The sequence below is a fragment of the Cotesia typhae genome, unplaced genomic scaffold (genome assembly GCF_013202065.1).
Source record: "Cotesia typhae breed Kobodo isofemale line unplaced genomic scaffold, CoteBio_Ctyphae contig_4, whole genome shotgun sequence".
Taxonomy (NCBI): Eukaryota; Metazoa; Arthropoda; class Insecta; order Hymenoptera; family Braconidae; genus Cotesia; species Cotesia typhae.
In genome coordinates, this window is record NW_027423748.1 from 2044757 (window position 1) to 2061017 (window position 16261).

The following is a 16261-nucleotide window of genomic DNA, read 5'->3' on the forward strand; positions in this document are numbered from 1 at the left end:
TTGTGAAAAGTTCTGGTGGAAAGTAGTTGCTTTTAGCCATTCGTAGAATCGTGATATCGTCTTCTACCTTCAGCTTGTTAAGTAGGTCGTTATTTATTTGGTATACATTGCTGAAATAATTTCTTATAAGTTCTTATCGAGTTCTAAAGCCGAATTGATGGTCTGGGATCAACTTATTGTTGTCTGTATGTGTAGTGATCAGGATTTTAATTAGTTTTTTAAATAGTTTGTTTATATTTACTGTAAAGTTTATTGGGTTTGAAGTATCGTTATTTTTCTTTTTAATTGGAATGCCCTGATTAAAAAAAAGTATTGAAAATGAATTAAAAATGACAAAATTTTAATATATTTCAATCCATTGAATTTACCAAATGAATCCATTTTAATTCAGTTGATTTCAAAAATAATTTTTGAATTTCGGTTTTCGGAAAAAATACAAAAAAATTGAAATGAATAATATAATTTCTGTTTTTTCCAATTCATTTCAATTCAGAAATAGTACTTTATTTTTGACTTAGCCAATGATTGAAAAATATTAAAATAAATACAGAATTTGGAATATTTTTCAAATTAATTTAATCGAAAAATAAAGATCTATTTTCGGTCTCGACAAGAATTGATAAATATTGAGATACATTCAATTATGTGAATATTTTTCAATCTTTTTCAATACAAAAATAATGCTAATTTTCTGACTGCATCAATGATTGATATTTATTGAATAGTACTGAACTTTCTTAATTCTTTTTAATCATTTTCAATACAAACATAATACATAATTTAAGGACTCCTATAAATTAATTAATATTAGGAAGTACTGAAAATCTTCAATACTTTTTAATTATTTTCAATACAAAAATAATGCTAATTTTCTGACTGCATCAATGATTGATATATATTGAATAGTACTGAACTTTCTTAATTCTTTTTAATTATTTTTAATACAAAAATAATATATAATTTTTGGACTCCCTAGGAATTAATAAATATTAGAAAGTACTGTAAAATTATCAATACTTTTTTATTATTTTTAATACAAAAATGATGCGAAATTTCTGACCACACCAGTGATTGATATTTATTGAATAGTGCAGAACTTTCTTAATACTTTTTAATGATTTCCAATACAAAAATAATACATAATTTTTGGACTCCCTAGGAATTAATAAATATTAGAATGTACTGTAAAATTATCAATACTTTTTTATTATTTTTAATACAAAAATGATGCGAAATTTCTAACCACACCAGTGATTGATATTTATTGAAGAGTGCAGAACTTTTTAATACTTTTAATGATTTCCAATACAAAAATAATACATAATTTTTGGACTCCTAGGAATTAATAAATATTAGAAAGTACTGTAAAATTGTCAATACTTTTTTATTATTTTTAATACAAAAATAATGCTAATTTTTTTACTATATTAATAATTGATAAATATTGAGGAATATTGAACTTTCTTAATACTTTTATTTATTTCTTTTTTTTTTAATACAAAAATAATACATATTCGTAGATTTACTAGTACTTGATAAATATCGAAGAATGTTCAACATTTTTAGGACGTTTTAAATGAAGGAATTTATTCTGGTACTCAAAGATGTATTGATAGAAATACTTATGTGCATGCAAATATAAAAAAGTATGGCTAATTTATATGTAATTCTACCGTACAAATGTGCATAAATCAAATCAAAAGTTTTAATTTTAACTGTTTTTTTCTACTGCACTTCAAACGTATTAGGTTGAACACTCAAATAATCTTTATTTTCTTCTGAGCATGATAATGCTTTTATAGCTATATAAATCATCTTATTCTGAATTTTCGTTATTGGTAATCGTATTACATCACTTTCACAATTCTGAATCATCCATAGATGCTCAAAATTTTCCACAACTTCTACAGATAATATTTGAACTTCCATGAAAGCTTTTTTATTTTGTAATAAGAATTGAACGATTTTCGCCATCCGACCGTCCTCTAATCTAATGAACGAATTGTTTGTTTTTTGGGCTTGTGTGTAAAGAAAACAGTGATATATTGTTTTTTTAAATAAACAACGACTGTAATATCGTCCTGAGATTTCGAATTCATGATCACGTAAATAGTCCATCATTAACGCTCCATCTTCAGATTTTTCATATTTATACACGTTTTCCTGTCTCTTGTTTAAAATTTTCTCACAGAATTCCCGACAGGATTCGTCTGATTCTTCGAACAACATTTTTTGGAAGTTATTATAACGTAGTGTTCGGTTAGCCATTTGACCCATAACACCATTTGGACCTGATACTTTTTGTTTCAGATTATATATATTATTTTCGAAGACATATGTTGATGTCACCGAAGAAGGGCCGTTTTTTCGAACACTGTTGACGATATGCAGCAATGAATGAACATTGAATGTGATAAATGATTCCCCATAAAAATTTTGGCAGTCGTACACAAATCTTAACAGATTCATTTCACATTCTAATAATTCATCTTCCGTTATATTGACAGAGAGCAGTTTAAAAATACTTTTCACCAATAATTTATAGGAATCTAAAAGGTCTTGCCGCAATATTCCGCTCAAAACTGGGACACTATAAAATAAAAGCCAAGACCGCCACTCTGTCGCTTTCCAGGATTGTTTTTTTAACAGAACTCGTGGAGTTCTATGAATCTCATTTGTCGGTTGTATGGTTGTTAGCCGGGCATTAACTAATTTCCTTTGATCAACTGAAAGATAGTCTTTGTTCCATTTGTTCCAAAGTTGACGCTCAACTCCTAATAATACCCCATGCATATAATCGTGAGGGAAACCCCATATACAATCGAAATCCGGTAGATTTGATAAAACACTAGATCCTTTTACTCCAAAAACAGTGTATTTTTCATTTTTTTTAGTTTTTGGAAGAGTTTCGAGATCTTTTTTTAATTGTTCTACGTCTGTTAAGTACATCTCATGATCCCGTAGTGGAGGATTCTCAGAAGACAATGGATACTTCATACTTTTTGAGCTGGTTTTCCCACGTTGATAACACCAACTGCAACCAAAGAATCCATTGAACTGTAATCGATTTTGCAAGACGGGCCGTGCCACAGAATCCACGGGAAAAGAAAAGATTTTGACGTAATATGTAATAATGCCACCATTTTTAGCTAATACTTGCAAACCTGTTGTTGTTAACTCTTTAACTTGGCTTATAAATGTATCTAAGGAAGAGGTTCACCAAACTTAAATTTATTATACTATTTGAACCGATTCGGAACAATAGATGTTGAGAAACCTCCAAAATAAAATTTTTTTTTTGTATAACTTTTAAATGATTTTACCGATCGATTCAAAAAAAACGATAGAAATGAATTTATATTAATAAATCATTACAAAATCAATTTGTTCTGATATAAAATTTTTAAAACTCACCAAAAATATGGTTGTAATATTATAATTTTTTATAAATTAATTCAAATGTTAACTGACCAAAAACGGTGCTAAGGTGGCCAAAAACGGTACTTTTACCCTATGTCTTTTAGAATTAGAATGAGTTAAAACGTCGCGATTTTGAATTCGATTCAATACTTTTCAGTACCTACTTAAAAATTGTTAATATTAAAAAATATTAATACGTTGAAAGTTTGAATTCTTTTCAATACTTTTTAATACATCCTTGAAAATTGAAATGAATTCAAATAATAAAAGGTTGAGTAATTTTTAATACTTTTTAATACATCCTTGAAAATTGAAATGAATTCAAATAATAAAAGGTTGAGTACTTTTCAATACTTTTGAATACTATTTTAATTAATTAAAATTAATTAAAATAAAAAAAAATTAAATACTTTTAAATTTTTTTGAATATTTAATTTTGATTTAAGTAGTTAAAATGTGAATTCAATCCAATACTTTTTAATACTATCATGCGATTTGGAAATAATTCAATTCATGAAGATTTGAATCGAATTTCATATTTTTTAATTTTTTCATCAATATTAAAATAGATTCAAAAGAATTGAAAGGTTTTCAATACTTTTTTTTAATCAGGGTGACCTTTGCAACTTTCCATCTAGGTGGATAATATGAGTGATTGAGACAATTATTAAAAAGAACGGTGTACTCTTTGATAAAGGTTGTTGGTAAATTCAGGACAGGTTGTTGGTCTTCAGGACAATAATCGGGATGTTGTCCAAACCGCTGGAGGTTTTATTTCTAGTCTTCTTGAGTAGTATTTCGACTTCTATGTATAAGTGTAGAAACTTAGGATCGTTTTTATTTTGGACTGGATAGTAGGCTGGATTATTACGACTAAATGTTGTATGAGTAAGATTGTGTTCTCTTTTGTACTGAATTCTACTCTTGATATCATTCGCTGCTGTGTCTGCTAAGGTTTTGGTCATCGTTCCGATATTGGTGTACCTTGGGGAGTTTATAGATTCAAAATATTTCCCGATAATATTTAACAGCTATAGAAAGGGTGATGAAATGCTTACCATCCTTTTCTGTAGTCTGTGGATCATTGATAATTTTGTCGGTGAGAAGAGGACAAAAGAAGAGTCATTCGAAAACATATAAATTGTCAAAAAACCGTAACTCGGTGGTGGATGCCCAATCGCTATCATTAATGCCTGGGCACGAAACAAGTAAGTTGTAACCAATTCCAACCCAGGGATTAATGATGGCGATTGTACAGTGTCGGTCATAACGTCGTAGATTCACTTGCGTACATCCATCTTTTCTGCACTAACAGTCGGTAAATCAACTGCCGTAAATCAGACGTTTATTACTCACTTCTCTATTACGTGGAGGTGCATAACTAATGTTTGCATCTGTTATGATCTGATCCGATATTTAGTAAGTCTTTACTGCTGTAGATGTCTCAATTGTAGTTTAATTCGGCTCAGATCGGCGGGCTCTTTAAAATTCGCTAAAGAATACGAAAGTATTCCTATTACGGACTTTCATGAACAATAATTAATATTATTATTATTATATACTAGTTAGGATGAGGATTTGGTATTTGGTATTATGAATGATGAGATTTTATATGCAAGTTATATGGGATATATTGTAAGATGTTTCATATACAGGAGTTACTTGCTTACTGCTATGTCTTAATTTTTCTAAGTTTTACATCGAGTTAATAACTTATTTTAGAGGGGAGAATTTAGCTTTAGGGGTTGGATTTATTATAAGAATTATTTCTAATTGATCGTTCTTCTTCAAGAGTGGGACTCAAAATAAAAGTGACGCCTTCGCTTAGTTTTCTCTCGGAAAAGTGAAACTAACCATGTGTTTAACACATGGCGTCGTAGTCGTTGCCTGGTTAGAAGAAAAGCCATAAAAAAGGGAATATTTAGTTTAGCCTAGGATAATAGAGTCCTTTATTCGAAGTCATAAATTGTAATATTTTGCTAGAGTATTTTAGAAACAAACACTGTATTTGTTATTTAAGATTTTAGTTTCTCCTTTTATAGCTTTTCTCGGGATATTATATTTTATTTTCCTCTCGAGTGACCATTCTATATTTAAGTATTACATATATTTTATTTTCTCTATTACGATGTTCTTAATATTATTTTTATTATTTCTCTTAAAATAATTATTCTTATAATTATATTATTAATCAATTATTGTTTGATTTGAATTTAAATAAACCGCTAATTTATATTCTATGTAGATGGCGGCATGTGCTGCTACATCTCACCTCCATCCCTGAGAAAAAGGCTCGATCCTGATAAGTATATAAATTTAAAAATAAAAATCTAAATATTTTATTTATTTTATACTTTATTGCCTAACTTTAATTAAAATAAACTTTTGTGGAGCCTATTGAAATATTTTAATTGAGTTAATTAACGGAGCTCTATTAATTGGAGTCACATAAAAAACTAACCCCAATTTCGCCGTATGGCGGGGGGAGGGGAAACGCTTAATGAGCCTATGTTCGAGGATGAAGAGGACGACTTTAATCTGACAGAAAATTATGAAACTAATAAAGACATACAGAATTCTCAACTATATACAAGTTTAATACAGGAAAATCAAGGACTTGAAAATTCAACGCACTTACCTTAATAAAAACAGAAGAAGCAGAACAAGTAGCCCAAATGGAGATCAATCGATGATTAAAAGAAGGAAGGACGAAAAGCAAAATTGCAGTCAATAAATAATGGAGTCAACGACATCAACAAAAAGACCAATGACAACAATTTCACGCCAAAACAAAATTTTCAAGCTCCTATAAAATACTTAAGAACAGATAAAGGTCCTTTTCTCATTCATTTGAAACAGTTAAATATTGAAAAGGGGTCGAAAAATGTGGTTACTGTAAGCAGAGAATTACAAAAATGTAAGGTTAACTTCAAGCTCATTGAAACGCTCTCCAAAGGCATATGGATCCTAACATTTGATAAAAGTGAAGAGGCCAATAAAATTGTAAACAACACTTTTATCAACAATCACGGTTATGAAGCCTTTATACCAAGAGAAAAATTATTCAGAAAATGCGTAGTAAGAGGCATTCCAACAGATGTAACAAAAGAAGAATTTATTAGCTCTGCTAACTCTCCTCACAACCCTGACTTATACATAACTGATTGCTATAGATTTCAAAAAAGAGCGATCACTGAGAGTGAACCAACGCGAGTTGACACAGAATCTATGTGTTTCACAATTAGAAATACAATTCTGCCGAAATCTATTATTATATTTAGAACAAATCTGAAAGTAACACCATTCATCCCTGCAATCAGACAATGCTATAAATGCGGAAAGATAGGTCACATTAGCAAATTCTGTAAAGAGATAGAAAGATGTTTGACATGTTCACAACCAAGACACCAAACAGGAATCAACTGCACATCAGCTCCGAACTGTATTAAGTGTGGACAAGCTCATCGATCGACAGATAAAACATGTTCTGCTATCATTAAAGCCAAAGAAATCAGCCTTATAATGGCGTACGACAATTTATCTTTTATTCAAGCAAGAAAGGTATTTGAGAAAGATAAATCATCAACACCAGTACCTTTCTTCAGTAAGGCTAATTTCCCTAATTTGCCTCACACTACAGTTCCTACGCAGTCCAGTACACCAATCTCTTACAGACAGCAGGTTGCTTTTAAACCGTCACCACCAAATAATCCTAATCCTGAATCTATCAAGAACAGTCTTAAAAATTTCAAACTCTCTAAGTCGAAGTTTACTGATGAGGCTACCCAAAAAGACATTAAGCAATTTACTGAATTAATTACCTCAATACCAGATCTAGAAAAGTTCTGGCCAAGAATTTGGAAGACAATGGAACTACACGTGTGGCAAAGCCACACTCCAACCTCACCTTAACGTACAAGTTATCAATAATATAAATATTGACACTCAGGCTAAATACACAACGTTCTTAGCTTCAATTACTGATTGTATCCACAATGCAAATACAACCATAGCAAAAATATCAATAGTAAAAAGAAGAAGATCAATACAAAAAAACCTAATGCTGCTCCCTGGTGGAACAACGAGTGCGAAAAATTAATAAGAGTACGAAAAGCAGCCTTGCTCCAATTTAAATACAACTCCAGTAGAGAAAACTTTGTAAAGTTACTTAAAGCTGAACATAATGCGAAATCTGGTTTAAATAAAATAAAGAGAGAAAATTTTAAAAAATTTTTGCGACACACTGACCAAATATACTAATCCATCTTATATTTGGCAAAAATTAAAAAGCTTTAAGTACAGATGGAATACATCTAATTTAACCAATGAATATTTAGAAGAAAGGATAGAAAATGTTAAGCAAGCTATTGAACAGTTATGTCCATCCTGGGTGCCGCAAAACGAACCCGATTTTTTCAACGAGGGTGGAGACAAGTTCCTCGAAGAACCTTTCTCAATGACAGAATTAGACATCGCATTGGATAAATGCAACCCCAAAAGCAGTCTCGGATGTGATGGAATAGACTATCAAATCCTCAAAAAGTTTCCACAAAAATTACGTGAGCTGCTGCTAAATTTGTACAACGAGATTTATCTTACTGGGTCATTTCTCAATGAATGGTGAGAATATACGGTCTTTTTTATACCTAAAGGCGACTCCAAAAAAGTTCGCCCGATTTCTTTGGCATCCTGCATCTTAAAAACCTTGGAATGAATGTTAAGCATGAGACTGAGCTGGTGGCTGGAGTACAATAAAAAGCTACCAAATAAGCAATTTGGCTTCAGGCGAAGAAGATCGTGTATGGACAATTTAATCTTACTTACCGCTGAAATACTGAATGCTTTTGATGACGATGAAATCTTAGCAAGCTTATCCATTGATATTAAAGGCGCATACGACAACGTTTTACCAGGGGTTCTAATCGAAACTTTAAAGGATATAGGAGTTCCAGAGTTATATCTCAGGATTGTACACAATCTAGTTGGACGTAAGCACTTGACATTCAGGTATGAAGAATTTGATGAAAAAAGAACAGTTTTCAAGGGTCTTGCTCAAGGAGGAGTTCTAAGCTCAATTCTTTACGCATTATATACGTCTCCACTAGAAGATATTCCGTTAGAAAGATGCCAACTCATGGAATTTGCAGACGATACGACCTACTATGCAATTTTTAAAAAGCCTGAACGAGCAATTAAAAACCTAGAGGACACTATGATCGATATTATGAACTTTTTGGACTCCAGAGGATTAGAACCATCTCCTGGCAAAAATCAACTTTGCGTTTTTAGTCAAAGCAAGAAAATAACATCAAAAATATGGTCTTTGAAGATTAGGGGAGAAACAATCAACTCGAAATCGGTTTTCAAGCTTCTAGGTTTATATTTTGATGATTCTCTTACCTGGGATCAACAAATAGAATCGACCAGAGAAAAGTGTATCAAGCCAATGGCTATTTTAAGCTATCTAAGAACTACCTGGTCAGGTGCTGATCCTAGTGTTATGCTACGACTTTATAAAGCTTTAATAAGATCTCGAATTGAGTACGGTGGTTTTTTACTTCATCCACTATCAACTAAAAACTTGAAGAAAATTACAGTTATTCAAAATAGAGCCATCAGGGTAGCTATGGGATACAGAAAATCGACACCAATCAATATTATGCTGGCTGAAGCCAAAAAGCCACCGATCAGCTTTCGCTTCCAATATCTATGCATGAATTATTTGACTAGGATTGAATCTAATTCTGCTCATCCACTATCGCCTGTTCTTGACAAACTGATTACAAGGAGAAACAACCCTACGTTTGTACGAAACTCTAAACCCCTACTACTAATAGGTTACGGGAATTTAATACCTATACAAAATTATATAGCCTCTTCTGATAGACCCTGGTGTTACAGCTATGCTTATGAATCGTTATGGTATAAACCAGATATAGACCTAGAAAAAGGAAAAATTCTACGTGAAACAGCTGAACCTAATAGCCAATTTTTATCCATCTTCAAATACGAACTGAACAATGGCATATGCTGGTTTACAGACGGCTCCAAAATGAGCAATAAAGAGTTTGTCGGCTTCGCATCTATTTTCACTGCCGAAGTCATGGCCATCACGACTACTCTTCAAGCTATATTCGAAAGCAAAGAGTCCCATTTTTACATTTTCAGCGACTCCAGGAGTGTCTTATGTGCTCTTAAAAATCATTATAATTCTGAGCGACAAAAACCAATTATTCTTACTATCAAAGATCAATTATATAGACTATCTCTATCAAATAAAAAAGTTAAATTGTTCTGGATACCAGCTCACGTAGGCATAGGTTTTAATGAAACAGTTGATCAATTAGTCAAAGATAGCATAATGAGAGGTATAGACACCCAGCTTCTAATCCCAGCCTCCGATTTTAAAAACATCTGGAAAGAAAAAATTAAACGTAAATTTGATCTATGGAGTGGTAGTACTGGCAGACAAAAAGGAAAAAACTATTTCACCAAATTCTCTACAGGTAACGCACAACCGTGGTTTCAAAACTTTAAATTTAGACGAAAAACTATTGTGTCAATAAATAGATTAAGGAGTGGTCACACTTCCTTAGCGGAGAGCCTTCATCGTTTTAAAATCGTAGATTCAAGTCAGTGTCCTTGCGAAGAATCTATACAAGAACCTAATCACGTTTTTTTTCAGTGTAAATTATTTGATAATCCTAGAACTGCTCTTCTAAATGATCTCTTAAAAGTTAAATTTTTCCCCCCTTATAACATCGAGGCCATTCTTAGCGAGATGAATCCTGCAGTAGTGATACCGATTTCAAAATTTATTAATTCTATTGACATTAATATCTAATTTAACTTGTTTAATATATATTATATATCGTTCTTTTCGTTTTTATTACTCTAGAAACATTTCAAATCAAATAAAAGTGCCTTTTTCGAAATAAATACTAGATGGAGCTAGAGTATTAAAATTAACATAAGTGTTGTATTACTTCTTGAAGGAGCCTTAGTAGATAAGTAAAATTATATGTAACTCAATGTAATCACAGCAGAGTGAGCTGTTGCTCGAGCCTTCTCTTATATTTCTAATAAAAAAAAAAAAAAAAAAAAAAACCTCCATTCCTATAAAGAAAAGCTTTGTAAATAAGAGCTTTTCCTGAATGATAAAATAGTTTATTACAATAATCTTCATGTTAAATTTAGTTTCGCGTACATAACAAATCACATGCGCAGATTTTCTTATAGTATAGAATTGCTATTATGCCGTATCAGATAAGTTTTCTGGTCTAATATGTGCTAATTTTAATTTATTTTTATGAACTATTCTACGTAGATTTTCCTTAATAGCTAATTCTACATTTAAATCGCTGAATGAGTTATTTTATATGGGCCGTCCCAGTGGGGGTCAAATTTAGAAGTTCGTGGTTCTCGGAGTAGATAGACATAATCATCCACCTTGAAATCACGTGGGTGAATATTTTTATCATACCGATTCTTGATTTCATTCTTAGCTTTATTTAAATTGTCGGCTGCGGTTGATTGAGTCGTGACAATGGTATTGAGAAGGTCTTCGAAATATTGGGTGAATGTTTTTGGTACCTGCTGCTTAGAGAACTCAGAGGGGATACAGGCTTTTTTCCCGAAGATAAATTCGTGGGGGGTAAAACCTGTAGATTCGTGTGTTGAAGTGTTGTAGGAGAAAATAGAGAATCCTATCCATTTATCCCAATCTCTTTTATTACAGTAATGCTTGAGATACTCGATGAAAGTGTGGTGAGCTCGTTCAAGAGATCCAAGAGATTCGGGATGATAAGCGGTAGATCTGATTTGTTGAATCGTAAAAATTTGGCAAAATGTTTTCATTACTTTATTCATGAAATTACTTCCTTGATCTGTGTGGATAGATTTAGGGCAACCGAAACGGGAAATAAATTGTTCAGCTAGAGCGAGTGCAACAGTGACAGCGTCTATGTTGCGAAGAGGGATAGCGTCAGAGTATTTAGTGAGATTATCTTGGAGGGTAAGAAGATACCTCTTACCAGTCTCTGTTATAGGCAATGGGCCAACGATGTCCATTTGGACTTTATCGAAAGCTACTCGAAGAGTATCGGTGATGCATAAGGTTTGTTTGGTTTTCACCCTAGTGAGTTTAAATTTTTGGCAACTTGGACAAGTTCCGACGAGTTCTGCAATGTCTTTTCGCATGCCTCCCCAGAAAAAGTCTTCACGAATACGATTGTAGAGTTTAGAGACTCCTTTATGACCACCTATGACTGATTCATGACATTCACGGAGAATGTGAGTTTGCTCGGGCTTTGAAGGAAATTGAATTTCATTAGTACAGATGGTGATCGTATACCCTTGGGTCGAGAAGGTAGACTTGAGTGTTTGTTCTAATGTACACCACGATATCGGGTCTAGGTCCTTCTGTTGTTGAGAAAAGCTACAGGTAAAGATTTTTAATCCGTTCAACAGATGTTTCAAACTTTGAATACATAAGTTTATGTTTTCTAGACTAACCGGCGCGGACGGATTTTCTTTGACGACTAAGTGAAATACGTAATATTGTCCGTATTTAAGAGCGACTGCTTCTCCGACATTTACTGGGATTTCTTTTATACTATCGATGGAAAATCGGTCTTGTTCAAGCAGTTCTTTACTAGTTTCAGAAATAAATTCATAATTAGATGGTATGAAATGAACTAAGTGATCTTTTCTCATGGCTAGAAAGTCTTTACTGTAGGTAAAAGAAGAGGATATAGAAGTAGTTTCTGGTTGATTTTCGATCGTCTGCGTTGGTTGTGCGGGTGACTGTATCCGGTGATGGTATTCCCCCGTTGCAGGTATGGGATTTGTCGTCATTACCTGTTGCACTGTGGCCAGCCCTTGGAGACGGCCAGGAATGGGGCACTGGACCGGAACACCGACAAAGCGCACAGGCAAATTATTTAAGTCCGAGGTACAGTCAACCGCGTCATTTTTGTTTCGTTTTGAGTTTTCTTGCACCAGTTCCTCGCTAGCAGAGAAACAGGTTCTAATAATAGCTTCGTACTCGATATCCACGTCGAAATCAGTAACGGGTGAATTATCTGCGCAGATAAGCACCTGTTCCTGACGTCTTGGGCCAACGAGTGTTTCAACATTTGCAATAGGTGGTATCAGAAGGATTACGTGATAGAGCGTCAGCGTTAGAGTTTATTCGTCCAGGTTTATAAACAATGTTATAATCGTATTCGTTAAACTTGATTCTCCATCGCATTAATTTTGAAGTTGGGTCTTTGGCGTTATGTAGCCATACCAACGGACGGTGATCTGTCACGAAGGTAAATGTATGACCATACAGGTAGGGTCGTAAGTGATTTACCGCGAAAATAATAGCAAGAAGTTCTTTTTCCGTTGTAGAGTATCTGCATTCGGTATCACTTAACGTTCGCGAACTATACGCTATGGGAAGATCGTTACCGATATCTCCCTGGCTCAGAACAGCACCGAGAGTGTAATTTGATGCGTCTGTAGTAACGACAAAAGGTTTACTAAAATCCGGATATTGCAAAATCGGATCGGAACAAATGATGTTTTTAAGGGGTTAGGGGTACTCAGAGGCCTGAAAAAATGATGATTTTCAATAATTTTTTTTTTGTAGTTAATTATTTTATTTGACAAAAATAAAAACATGGCTTTATTAGAACACGTTTCGATTTGACTTCACGAAAATTTCAAAAAAAAAAAATTAATAATTCAAAAAGTTATCGCTGTTTTTGTAAAGCCCGTTCCTCCCGAAGTCCTTTGCGGTGATCATCATAAGTCCTTGGAGATTCATCTAAAATCAATCGGATAAGAAAAATTAGTTTTATTAATAGATAATCTTGTGCCTGATCGAAGCTTTTTTTTTTTTCGAAATTAACAAAATGGCGGCTTCAGGAAATTTTTTTCTAGATTTTCGGGAAAAAATCAACAGTTCATTGTTAAAAAAAAATCGAAATTTTTGAAAAAAAAAAAATCCTTCGATCAGGCACGAGTTTTTAATATTTTTCAAAAGTACAATAAATTTTATTGAAATCTACCGAGCAGTTTTTAAGTTACAGTGATCACCAGTTCAGAAAACATAGTTTTGAGAAAAACGCATTTAATGTTTTGCTATGGATTTATGTCAAATTATAAGAATTATTTAATAACTTACACTGAGTCATCTATTCCTGGACCATATAATAGCTCTTCAGCCGTCATAGCAGCTTCCAAAATATCGATTTGCTGGTGCCTACGTTGCAATCGACCTTCTCGGGTGTTATCATTAGCGCGCTTATCTGCTACTTTCATACGTGCAGCATCCATTCTTTCTGCATACCGATGAGAATTAGGCCCACAATTAAGTCCTAGTGTATTCATCAAGACTAATAATGAATTTATATCCTCATTAAATATACACATAGCAACGTATGCAGCTATTTGTACGATAGTATAACTAGTATTTACCGTTTTTGGGCATATTTTCCATACTAGTTGGTTAAAGCTTTCATTATTATTCTGATTGAATCCACCTATACATCTTGAAAGTAAATTTTCATTATTAAGATCTTCGTATATAGGCTTGATAGCTTTTAAAACATCAGAAGGTAAGGGAGAATAATCGTGAGAATAGGTATCAAGCTCTCCTCTTGCTTCAGCGCGCTGGTAAGAGCACCAAGATTCTTCGCCTTTTGGACACATATCATGATTCGGTTTTTCATCACTCGAGCCGTAGTGATAAAAGGTTGCCATTTAGCAGATTTCATATTTTCAATAGAATCACAATGCCGGCGTATTGCTAAACCATAGTACACAGTTAGTTTGTCTATTACTTTTCCTGTGAGCTTACCTCGACCACCAAGACCTTTTTGGTTACTCTTCAGCGTACGTAATCGACTCCCCATCCGCTTTTGGACATGCCCTATACATTCCTTTTTATTTACAGTTGTATTTTTGTAAGGATCTGATTTTATAATTCCTGAATAGGTCTTGGAGTCACCATCACCAATATAGTTGGCATACTTAACTCCATATTTAGTTTCAGAATACGAAAATATTTCGACCATCGCATCCACCTCCATTTTCCCAGAAGACCCTTTATGATTAGCAGAACACACATCTTTATGCGATTGATACCATTCCTAGAACTCAACAGTATTTGGTTTTTTTTTCCAATACTCACATAGCTTACAATATGCACTTTTAATGTTTATGTCAAGAATCTTTCCAGTAAAATAGCCAATTATAGAAGAAACTCCAAATGACGATGTATATCCCCGTTGTTGCCAGGTTCCATCTCCCGATACAGTTAGATGATGTATATCTTCATTTTCAGTTGTTGGCATTGCTTGCTTTTCTTCATTCACAGCTTTCGTCATGAAGGTTTCTGCGACGGTTTTACTACAATTCAAAATCTGTTTCAGTAAAATTGTATGCGTAGATTTATCTAAAAAGACGGCATGTCCATCAGGCCGCAAAACTTGCACAATCCTTCGTATCCTATTCCTAGTATTCTCATTACAAAAATGAAACGTCTGTTTATTTCATAAGAATGCCCAACGAAAGAACAGGAAGGAATATATTCATTTCCACAGTTATTACATGCAACTACAATTTTGAATCCCAGCCCACGTGTACTTGCTGTTTGAAACACTACATTTCCATCACATTTTTTACATTTTATAAGAGCAGAAATTGCAGTGAATACCTGAATAAAATTTATTATTCGAAATTCAGTACTGCTGTCTTCAGGTACATCATCTTCAGTGTTTTGTTTTAATTTTTTAGAAGATGTACTCTGAATACTTTCATCACGTTCGGCTGTTTTCGGATTAAAAACATTCTTTCTTTTGACTGAACGCGACTTATTAATTTTTTCAGAACTCCGAAGTTCTCTTGAAACCTTTCTAGAATCACGTCCCATGGTTAATAATTTAATTCACTTGAGAAATAATTTATCACAAAACTATCGACTGATCAGTGCAACGACTACAGGTATACTGGCAACCAAAAATTATTTTTCAGTTCTTGTACTACCTACAAATTGTGAATATATGTAGAAGGATTTATATATAATTATACATACATTAAAATGGGGAGATATTCATGACAATGAAACCCGAAAGGTCGGTTGCTTGCAGCTGTTTCTAGCTACCTGCTCTCGAATGCCACGTAGCACCCGAGTGTCCTTTGGTCATTGTTAAATAACTCGAAAAGAATTTGTCGGATTCACTTCAAATTTTCACACAATATTTTTAAAATATTATATTTTAAGAAAATGCAAAAAAAAATCGATTTTTTGAAAATTCTGACTACTCCTAACCCCTTAAGGGATCCAAACGCGATTTGTGGTTTTTCTCCCCATTGAAAGGTGGCGTTTTTCTTTAATAACTGGGTCATTGGTTTTGCAAGCTTCGCAAAATCCTTTATAAATCTGCGGTAATACCCAATTAATCCAAGAAAAGATTTGATTTCTTTTTTACTCGCAGGTGTTCGAAAGGTTTTAACTGCACTAATTTTTGAAGGATCTGGCTTTACTCCATCTTTTGTAATCATGTGTCCGAGATAAGTTATTTCTTTTTGAAGAAATTACATTTTTCGGGTTGTAAGGCTAAACCGGCAGTCTTCAATCGAGCAAGTAAATTATTTAACTTTTTTGTATGCTCTTTGAGTGAACTTGCGTAGATGACGATGTCATCCATGTAAACAAATAACTCTATACCCTGTAGTCCCGTGAGTATACGATCCATCAATCTTTGAAAGGTAGCAGGTGCGTTTCTTAGTCCGAATGACATCCTGTTAAATTCATAGTGTCCGTAAGGGGTTGAAAATGCAGTTTTCG

At 33.2% G+C, this 16261-nt stretch overlaps 2 protein-coding genes across 5 annotated transcripts; one reads left to right on the forward strand and one right to left on the reverse strand.

Moving 5' to 3' along the window:
• The first annotated feature begins 8143 nt into the window (after window positions 1-8143).
• On the forward strand, window positions 8144-10758 carry LOC141527597 (uncharacterized). Its single transcript, XM_074243164.1, has 2 exons — window positions 8144-9926; window positions 10748-10758. Exons 1-2 carry the CDS (start codon window positions 8144-8146, stop codon window positions 10756-10758), a joined length of 1794 nt encoding a protein of 597 aa, XP_074099265.1.
• Window positions 10759-13080: 2322 nt separating this feature from the next.
• Window positions 13081-14704, reverse strand: LOC141527346 (uncharacterized). 4 transcript variants are annotated; one of them, XR_012479182.1, is made up of 3 exons: window positions 13888-14704; window positions 13595-13787; window positions 13081-13234 (listed from the first exon to the last, which is right to left on the reverse strand). XR_012479182.1 is itself a non-coding variant. In XM_074242767.1 (3 exons), exons 1-3 carry the CDS (start codon window positions 13907-13909, stop codon window positions 13231-13233), a joined length of 237 nt encoding a protein of 78 aa, XP_074098868.1. In that variant the 5' UTR covers window positions 13910-13994; the 3' UTR covers window positions 13081-13230. The 4 variants fall into 4 exon arrangements, 2 of the variants coding, with proteins under 2 accessions (XP_074098868.1, XP_074098869.1); XR_012479181.1 differs by having other exon boundaries at window positions 13595-13805; XM_074242767.1 differs by having other exon boundaries at window positions 13595-13805; window positions 13888-13994.
• Window positions 14705-16261: the final 1557 nt, after the last annotated feature.

What these genes read in the sequence shown, in the direction of transcription:
- LOC141527597 (XM_074243164.1), top strand. Translation starts at nt 8,144, where the DNA reads ATGAGACTGAGCTGGTGGCTGGAGTACAATAAAAAGCTACCAAATAAG.
- LOC141527346 (XM_074242767.1), bottom strand. Translation starts at nt 13,909, where the DNA reads ATGGAAAATATGCCCAAAAACG. An exon ending in GGAAAATATGCCCAAAAACG is followed by an intron (nt 13,806 to 13,887) that starts GTAAATACTAGT and finishes ATTCATTATTAG; the next exon opens with TCTTGATGAATACACTAGGA.